Source organism: Gordionus sp. m RMFG-2023, chromosome 2 (assembly GCF_954871325.1).
Source record: "Gordionus sp. m RMFG-2023 chromosome 2, tfGorSpeb1-WG-v2, whole genome shotgun sequence".
In the NCBI taxonomy this organism is placed as follows: Eukaryota; Metazoa; Nematomorpha; class Gordioida; order Chordodea; family Parachordodidae; genus Gordionus; species Gordionus sp. m RMFG-2023.
Genome location: NC_088776.1, coordinates 1,085,750 through 1,096,160, shown reverse-complemented (window position 1 = coordinate 1,096,160; position 10,411 = coordinate 1,085,750). Strand labels below are relative to the sequence as shown.

General features: G+C 28.2%; 1 protein-coding gene across 3 annotated transcripts; it reads right to left on the bottom strand.

Moving 5' to 3' along the window:
* Nucleotides 1-3,509: 3,509 nt before the first annotated feature.
* LOC135925472 (uncharacterized) lies at nt 3,510-7,940 on the bottom strand. 3 transcript variants are annotated; one of them, XM_065460804.1, is made up of 11 exons: nt 7,828-7,940; nt 7,651-7,771; nt 7,487-7,598; nt 7,329-7,414; nt 7,121-7,263; nt 6,912-7,076; nt 6,740-6,834; nt 6,458-6,500; nt 6,373-6,405; nt 5,527-5,764; nt 3,510-4,186 (listed from the first exon to the last, which is right to left on the bottom strand). In XM_065460804.1, exons 1-11 carry the CDS (start codon nt 7,888-7,890, stop codon nt 3,579-3,581), a joined length of 1,707 nt encoding a protein of 568 aa, XP_065316876.1. In that variant the 5' UTR covers nt 7,891-7,940; the 3' UTR covers nt 3,510-3,578. The 3 variants fall into 3 exon arrangements, with proteins under 3 accessions (XP_065316876.1, XP_065316877.1, XP_065316878.1); XM_065460805.1 differs by having other exon boundaries at nt 6,936-7,076; XM_065460806.1 differs by lacking the exon at nt 6,373-6,405.
* Nucleotides 7,941-10,411: the final 2,471 nt, after the last annotated feature.

The following is a 10,411-nucleotide window of genomic DNA, read 5'->3' as shown; positions in this document are numbered from 1 at the left end:
TGAAGTAAAAAAAATATAATAGCCTTTTAGTATGTATTTCTATTGCTATTGTATGTTAGAAATATGCTTATCTCAGTGAAATTTAATTAGATTTTATAGAAATAGGGTTCATCATAATATCTAATATATATATGAAATTAGTAAGTATAATCTTAGATAAATTTTAATTATTATAAAATAAGTTCACGAAAAATATATAAATTTAAAAGAAATAATTAAATATAAAAATTTCTGATTTTAAAAAAAAATGGCTTCCTTTAATACCTCAAATTTATAATTATAAATTTTATTTTAATATTTAAATGTTTTATGTGACTCGTCCAGATAATGAAAATAGTTAGTAAATATAAAGACAGCCAGGGAAAAGTCTTGTCCTGATAATTGTTATGGTCCCTCTTTTAGATAAAGGTTAACACTTGATTGGAAAATTTATAAAATTGTGATAAAATCTTTTTTAATGTTTGTTGTAGTTTATTAGTTTACTAGGTTAAAATATGTACTAAAAGCAATCGTTTTTCGTATTGCCTACCCAATGATAAATTTTAATGGCTGTGGCAATTTGGCCGTTTGAAGGTAACATAATCATTCGCAAATAAATTGTTTGCTAGGTTGAATGGCAAAACTTATATTTAAGTAATATTAAATTAATAATTTTTAGGTTAAAAATCCTAATATTAATGAAAATAAGGAAAGACCCTAGGGAGCTTCTGTAGAAAAATTTATTAATTTCATTAAACATTTCTGATTTCCGAATAGATTTATTTATCGTAAATTGTGTGAATTGGGGCTAATTAGTGTAAAGTTCATATTGGGATTGGCGAACAAGACACGTGAGTATAAAAAAATAAGAATAATATGACCCCCCCCCCCTCTGTATAAGTTATTACAATAACTAAGGCGTTCGATTTTTGTGAACGCTTATTGCGAGCGCGTTTGATTATTCAATGTTTGCATTGTGCTGTATAGTTTTAGTATATTAGGGGCTCTTCAAATTTTTGCTGAGGTTCTAGTCACTGCACCCGCTCCGCCCCTCAATGACGCTATTGACTAAATTATACATTATAAAAATAATGTTTAACCAATCAGCTGCAAGCAATTTTTGCTCCAATATTTACGTGATTATAATGGCCACCTTGGACTCAATATGATGATCAGAATTATTTGTACGCATTTTTTTTTTGAATATAAGAACGCTGGACCTGATGGGCGGGTGTGTCGTATTTTTTTAAAAAATTTTTTTTTATTTACTCATTATTTCTTTTAAACAGATGTACTTAATTTTGAAAGTTGAAAATAATTTTCAATTATCACATTTTTTTGATTTTAAAATATTTCATTTGTAAAAATAAATTATTAGCCTTATATTAGAGATCTGGTCGGGCTTGGGCCTAAATATTTAAAGAAGCGAGTTCGGGCCGGGTCGGGTCGACCCTTGGAAATTTATTTAAATATATCTAAATTTATCAATTTTATATTGAATTTTTTATGCAAAATGTCAATACTTGATTTTATTTATAGAAACTAGGCCATATAACGTATGTCTTTTATTTTGAGTAATTATATTTCTATATTTAAAAAAAATTCTGGTTCATGCCGGGCCGGTTTTGGGGCCAGGCCGGGTTTGAAAAATTAGACGGGATGCAGTTCACTACATAATATATAGATGGCTATTTTTTCTATACTTTGAGTATTTCTTTTATCTAAGCTTTAGTCTATATTTCTTTTTAAGAAACATTTTGGGTTATATAAGTTATTTTTTCTCCTGGAGTAAATAAAATTTGATGCCGTTTACAATACTCATATCAATATTTTTTTTTATAAACATTTCATACTATTTCCAATATATGTTGATATGCTGATTACATATTTCTGTCACCATCCCTAATCAGAATTTCGCTGAATCAACATAACTCTAGAATTCTTCTTAAAAGATAAAAGATTTTTTTTATCAAAATTAAAAAATATTTTGAGAGCCAGTATGCAAAGCTGTTAATTTTTAATAACTTCTATTTAAAAGAAGGAGATAGCTCCTCCAGCTACCAAGTTTTTCTTAACGAAGTATTTTTAATTTTTTCTAATATAAAGTATATTTTAGATGGACGCAACCAAAAAAAAAAATTATATATTACTTTTATAAGTATAACTAAATTTTTAGAAATTTAAAAATCTTGACAAGCCAGTTACCCTTTCTAGCCTATGTTCCGTTTAGCAATACTAAGTAAAGCTACCAACAGGAGCATTTTAGATGGGAAAAGGGGGTATGTGTGAAAGCATAATTTGGGATTTATGAAGGGATCGAATAAGATTTTAGTAAAAAAATAATCTTATGTAACCCCTGGAGATTTGGCAAATATGTTCAAACCATTCTACCACATAATATTATTTTGGTTACAGAGATAAACAGCCATTTTTTTTAAAATTGACCAGAATAAGATTTTTTAACAATATTTGTGGTACTATTTGTTAAAAAAAATTTGTGTCTAATATATTAATCTTCTTGATGATAATCAATTTGATTTCAGCTTGGTATACTTCTATTCAACCATGACGCTTATAGCATTGTCAACCATGTTATCTATGGATGTCCCTGAGTAACACCCTCTTTTTCAATCCACTGATTTTATTAGCCATAATATTTTATATTAATTTCTCATTTTTGCTACTTTTTTTTAAAGAAACTTAAATATTTTTGCATTTGTTTCATCGCTTTATTTTTCGAAACCGGTCCGACAAAAAAATACCGATCAATTTTCGAAGATCCAGACATAGCTATTATTATTCGAAAATTTTTTAGTTATAAAGATTTTATTTATATAGAATTATTATTTCATAAATACGAGTAAAAACTCTCCATTCCCTCGCATATTCTAGTTTAACCCTTGGAAATGAGTCATACGCTAACCATGGTTATGTAGGAAGTTATCAGTATCACAATGGTGGTAGCTCACCGAATTTGCACCATAAAATCCATATATCTCCTTTAAACGCCATGCAAATACTATGGATAAATATAATCATGGATGGACCTACAGCTCAAAGGTTTCCAGATAATTTTACTGCTCCTATATAATAATGATTGGTTAGTTAATAATAGGAATTAAAAATTATCTGACGTGGCTAATTAGTAAAAAAATATTGTGTACATTCAATTTTTTGAATGTCGTTAACTTTGAATTATCTATAATTTAAATTGATACAATTATAATATGGATTTTATCAGTTAATATTCTTTTCGAGTTAATATAGATATTAGAGTCTCAATTTAATTCAAAGGTGTAGGCGCCACATTTTTAGGGTGGAGTGGAAATAAAGTATTAGATGTAACCAATGAATTTGGTGTTTTAAAAAAATTTTTTAAATTTATTTAAGCACAATTTTTTTAAATTTGTAATAATATTGGATTTATTTAAATGATTATTGATATCAATTAATAAATTTTTTTAATATAGAAAGCAGTAAGTAAAGTTATATATATAAAATATTTATTAATATCAATTTTGTTGGTTTATCTTACAAAGTAAAATTATATAATTTCGAATGACTTTCTTTAATATGAAGCTCTAAGGTAAAATGAATAATCAGTCGTAAATTAGCCTCTCCAACATCAGAGATTTTGTATCCCAAAGTTTGCCATTGATCACCCTGTAATTATTAGGAGCGAGCTCGTTATCGTGATAATTTTTATTGTTCATTCCCGAATGTTCCTTAATCTGGTTTAACCCTTCATGAAGTTTATCCCTGGCTACCGATTGGTCCTCCATGTTGGTCATCATGTTGTCATTACCTAGAAAAGGGTCCATTTTTCTTCGTTCTTGTATAACATCGTTAAACCTATGAGTGATGAGCCCGCAATTCTTCCCAACATCGTGTTCGAAATTTCTTTTGTTTCCATTTTCGTCCATTCCATCATCCCACCCTCCTTTTTTTCTAAGATTTTTCCATTCCTCATATGAATTATCGTGCCTTTCTTCCGGTTTTCTGTCGTTCCTCTCGAAGCCTTTCCTCTGAAAAATATGATCCGGATCGGTGAAGGAATAATCCTCAGTATCGTATACAGGAAAGGCTTCCAATTTAGCATTGACGAACGCCTTTTCCGTTTTGTAGATTGTTCCTTTGGGAGTGATTTTGGTATTGGTCGTTATCCCGTGACTCTTTTCAATCGCTATTTTGGCAAACTTGAAGTTTTCTAGGATTAAATATATAACAATATATTCCCCCAGGTATAATTATTAAATAAATATTTTTTCACTCCTCAAGGAATGGTTATTTAAACTTTACTTTTATCATCTTATTTAAGACTTATGCTCCACATACAAGTAATATTTTTAAATACTCCTAAATTACCAGTAAAGAAAATTTGAAATAGGGGTAATCAAGTTAGAGGTGTTGTATCTTAAGAGCTGTTTTTTTTTAAATGGAAAATCTATTAAAAATACAGGCTTAAAATATAATTTCAAAACACTCAACATTTAAAATGAATTACTTCGAAAAAATTTCGGTCAACTGGGGATCATGGATTCTGTTTTAAAATTTGACAATCAGCCCAAATTATCTAGGTTTCCTTGGAACTCAACAACAGCAGTCTAATTTTTTGAGCGCGTTTTTAAGAATTTAAAAATCTGATTAAACCGGAAATGGTATTCCATCATGTTTGGAATATAATATCCTAATGAAATTTTTAGACCATTTTATTTTTATAAACTTTTAAATTTAATATAATTTATATTCGAATTTTCCATACATTTTTTATATAAATTATAAATAACTTCAAAGGTTTAACAGCAAAATTGTCTACAATTTATTAGATAGGTAATTCAAAACATGATAGAATATATTTCTGGTAAAAATAAGGATTTTAAATGTTATTTTTATAAATACTGTTGTGTAGTATAGATTTAATTTGGGAAACATTTCCATATTTTTTATAAATTCATTTGTAAATATATTTATTTATTGGTAATGCGAAGAAATGGACTAAGATAGTTTGAAGTGAAACGTAAGACAAAAGATGACCGGGTAAAGCGATGCACCTTAATGGAAGTAGGGGGGAGGGGATCAAGACCTAGAGGAAGGCCCGAGATGACGTGGATAAATGTGATAGCAGCGGATATGAGAAAACTGATCTTACAAAGTATTTATGCTCAGGACCGTCAAAAATGGAAAAGAAAAATCAGATGGAAAGCTGGCCAACCTGGGCAAACCCGGAAATCGCCATTAAACGGAGAAGAGATGAAGAATTTGTAGAAATTTATCTGGTCAACACTGTATAGTTTCATGTTATTTATAATTTTCTTTAAAATAAATAAAATGATTTTAACCTCTTCTAAAAAATTTTTTTTATCTTAAAAAAAGGTTTTTATTCCCCCGTCATTAATTGTAAAATAAAAACTTAAAAATAAAGTTTGGAGATAGTCTTAGATAAAATATAAAAAAGATATACACCTGTCAAATCACATTTAGCTCTTAGCCCACTTTTTTTTAAAAATTGGTATAAAATTTATAATGTGCTACAGAGTATACAGATACCTTCATTATTTCCGCTCCCAGAATCGTAAGTGGCGAAAGGATGGGCATATTTGGACCACTGAAAGCGTTTCGATTTATCGAACCCTTCTCTTTCAAACTCATCATAATTTCTCCCCATTTTTGGTAGATCTTCATCCCCGTTATAGCGGTTTGGGCTATCGGCGGTTCCGCTAATATCACTTTTCTCGAAATTTAAATCATTCCGATGTTCATTAGATCCTTCATAATCTCTGGAATTCTTTGAAAAAAATTATTATATAAAGACGACTGTTGGTTTATCTAATATAATTATTAAAAATTAGATATCTAAATTCTGTATAGAGGGGATGAAAGAACTGCACGAGGATATTATGAATATAAAATCTATGATAAACAAAATGAAAAACAGCCAAAAATATTTATAAATATGCTCCGGCTAAATTTGCCATGTTCAAAGTATTCCACATTCAATCTTGTTCCTTTGATTAAATGATATATCGTTTACTGAATTATATTTCTTGTTAGAGTCAATGCTGGAAATCAGGCAATATGGCTATCGTCTTAAGTTAAATCAGTGAGTGTAGTATATATAAAAATGCTTTAAATTTATAAGGTTATATCTATTACAGTTAGGGTAGAATATTTTTTCCTAGGTCACATTTACCATGAATTCTAAGTCGTTTAAATTAATTTTTCAGGCTTACGCGGATTTCCTAAAATTGAAGTTGGTTCCTATTTCCGGTTTCAAAACTGTTAAAGTAAAAAAATAAACAATACTATAAACATCCGAGGGTTCAAGGTTCCCGTTTCCGGTTTCAAAACGCTCCTTTAGGATACAACATTCCTATTTTTACATTATCAACTTACGAAAAAAGTAAAATTAGCTTTTGGACACGTGACCTTAAAAAATACAGATGTTTATCAGAATTATAAAATATCGAAAATTATTTACTCGCCTCTCCCTCATGTTGTCTTGTTGCATAGCTCGTCCATTTCTAAAAAAACATATGTTATATAAATATTATTCTTTTTAAAATCAACCAACTTTAATTAATATAAAAGTTTGAAGCTCTTCCTTTCGAGGAACAATCTTAAAATTGCGGACCAATATGCCCCATATTAAAAAAATTATTTTATGTTAGGGTCGGATCGGACCAAGCTGGAAATACGAAGCCGATAAAATCAGGTCCCAGATTCTCTAAACTTCTATATTATAAGTAAATATTTTTTATACCTTTTTGATCTATATGGAAGTAAAAGAGATTTTTTGTTACATTCGGCGTTTTCGTTCACGTCACAATCGATATCTCTGCTGCCAATTTCATCTTTCTAAACAATGAGGAGGTGGGGGGTGGGTAAAATTAACTTAGTATATCATACCTTTAAGATATAGTAAAATATTATACTTTTACAATTATAATGTTGGGTACCCTGTGAGGTTTATACGTCCATCCTTCATTTAAATCGGCTTCAAAATCGTTATCTCGACACTCTTTATCACCTACCCTTGCATTAAATAAATTTGAAATTGGCTTTCTTAGAAGGTAAGTGTCTTTTAAACCGTCATTGATCTAAAATACGGAATTATAATATTACATTTTGCTTAGAATTTAACTTTTTTATCAGTAGAAGATGTTGAAGGCTCTGATAAGCAGGTCTCAAAATATCTACTTTTAATTTTCGACTTACATTCCGCCAAATTATTATCACATAGGCCCATGTTTTCTCGATTTTTAGTTTTATGTTTAATATATTCAGCTATATATTTGTATATTAATTATATATTATATAGTTTATATGAATTAAATTTTAATTATTTATACAATTAGAATGATGTAGGTGTGTGGTTCTCATCTTTGAATCTTTAAGTTCTTTTATTTTTTCATCTTCTATATCAAATGGATCTTCTCTTATTATAATCATTTAAAATATTTGTAAATAGCATATAATTTATTAAAATTTATTTTGATTTAAGCTTTACTTTTCTTCATTCAAGGTAGCCAATGGTTTATGAATATGTTTATACACATTAAATTTAGGTTTATTGTTGGAATTTTCATTTTCAATATTTACATATTTAATCGTATTGCTATCTAATAAATGGATTGTTATAAAAAGAATATTAAATATTTCAAAAATATTTACTAGATATTATTTTTCCTGATATGCGATTGGCATAACATAGCGCTTTTAGATCTGATCCAATGGTATTTAAATTATTTACTGTTAGTTTATTATCGTACGATCTTTTTTGTGCGAAAAATTTCTTTATTTAAATATATCATATTTATAAAAGAAATGTTAAAATTAATGTTTTAATACTTTTTGTATATTTTTATCTTCTTTGGAATTATATTTCTGCTTATACCTATTCATCCAATTCATGATACAAATTTTTTTTTTTCAATAGCGCAGACGATTTTAAAAAAATAAAATAAAATATAAATTTTTTTTACAGGATAAAAGTTTTTTATTAATTAATATATTAGGCAGTAACGAATCGTAAATCATTTGGAAATTGTAAATTTAAATGTAAATGTAAAATTGGAAATAAGCTAATAAAAGAATAGAATAGTGTATTTAATGAAAATTAATTTAAAATAATGATAATAAAATCGGTTGATGCCATGCAATCAGGCGCATGCCAAAAAAGTCAGCTAAGCATCTAGAAGGGGTGATAGTTATGATAAAAACGTATAAAACGGTAAAAACCTAATTGAAAAATATTTTAAAAAAATGTTCAAAAAACTGTTTGATCGGGTCCAAACGGGTCAGGGTAGGTTGAATCATCAAGTCTAGCTATCCAAAACTTTAGTAAATATACTTAAGAAGTAATAAACTTAATTAAGGAAAATAAAAATAAAAAGGCTTGTATCAATTTGAGAGTATAGCTGAATTTATATCTAAATACGCTTTGTCGAAACGTTGCGTTATTAAAAACGCTATCGAAAAAATCATAACTGATTCTTCGTAGAGTTTTAATATTGTTTTTTAAAAAAGCGAAATATTTTATTTAGAGGATACCGGGGTTATATTGTCCATAAAAAATTGGAGTGTTATATAAAAAATAGACAAAGCAATTTTTCTAAAATGTTTAAACATAATTTTATTCTTTACATATATCTCTACGGTAGAAATTAATATTTAAGAAAAAAATAATTTAGTTTTTAATTAGTGAGAAATTTAAAAAAAATGAAAATTTAAATTTTATGAAAAACACCAGGGGTAGCTATTATCCTTTCACGTTATGTGTCATAGCGCTTACATTTTTTTTATATTAAAGTGTTGATTCTAAGTAAATAAATAAAAATAAATTGTCAAAATATGTTAAATTTATTAGGGTTCATCTATATCACATATGTCACCCGGAAGTACTTGTTGTCACTTAAATCAATATAATTACAAAAATTAAGTCAATAACCTTCATATTGTCACTAGTGGACCTATAAAAACTAGTGGCTTCTAATGTCTTTATAAATTTAGTTGGATTTTTTTTTATTCAAAATAATCCCTGCCCTGCTTAAAAATGGCTAATACGCACCCCACCAAAACCTGCCCCAGGCTTTCCCAATTAATTAAAATATAATTTTAAGATATTAAATTGCCATAAATTTTGTATCAATTTTCATATATGATAAAATGGAGATTTTTTTTATCATTTAGAATTAATATTAAGTCCAAACAACCGTTTATAAAAAAAAGTTATCAGTGAAAACGTAAAATTTTAATAAGTTTTACTTTGGGTATGTTGAAATTTAAATTTGCATTTAAAATTTTTCATGAGCAATTTTGTCCGTAACATTTTTGGGCCAACTTAAACACCTTATTAAAATACGGCTAAAATTTTAAAACTTAAACTTTATTAATTTTTAAATTATTCGAGAGGAAATACCTGCTCCGGGATCAAACTATCCCCGGTCTCCCTTAATAATTCAGAAATATTATATAACTTTTTATCGAATTCGCTATTATTTTTTATAATCGCACAGCAACATATGTTTTTCAAATTTTAACATAGCATTATCATTCATTACGCTCCATATTTATAAATTTTGTGCCTTATTTGTTAAGCTTGCTTTTTTAAATAACGCATCGCTTAATAACGGGTTTAGTATGAAAATGCCTTAAATAGTAAATAAGTAATTGGAATCATTTAGCAAAATATGTGACGGAACTAAAGTCGCAAGAATCCTTCCAAGAAGTCTGACTCTTAAGTTTAACTCATATGTCTCATTTAAGTGACTGAAATCTTGTTCAATGACTTTAACAACATTAGGCAAATTGTAAACTGAGAAAAATGGCTCAAAAATAGTGGGGCAAAAAAATTCAAATTTAGAAATCAAGGAATGTAAATCAATCTTCTTCTTCTTCCATATCACTAATTCCAAAACTAGTTGAGATCTTTAAAACGCCTCCCATCTTTCCATACAGCTCGGCTTTGGGCCCATATCAACGACAATTTTCTTATCTAACATGTCCTCACGGTTCTGAGAAATCCAAGTGTAGTCGTGGCCTGCCTCTAGTTTGTTGGCTCGTAACTCCAAGATCAGAACTTACCGATTCACATTAGTTTGAGCACAGTTCTTAACCCCTGTCCATACATTCTCATTCTACTCTACCTTTATCTTTTCTGAAAATGGAGCTATTCTCACCTTCTTTCGTAAGCTATCATTGGTCATACGATCTGGCATGGTGTAGCCTAGGTTCCCTTTCATCATACCAATTTTTTTTTAAAGCAAGTATCTTTTTTTCTTTCTTTCTTTCAAAAAATTTTAATATTTTTTTTAACTGGATAAAAAAATTTTTTTTTAGGTAGAAATGATTTATATACATGAAATTTAAGGAATAAAAAAAAATTAAAGAATAACCTAGGGTGGTGGATATAATATTTTACTTGTTTACTAAG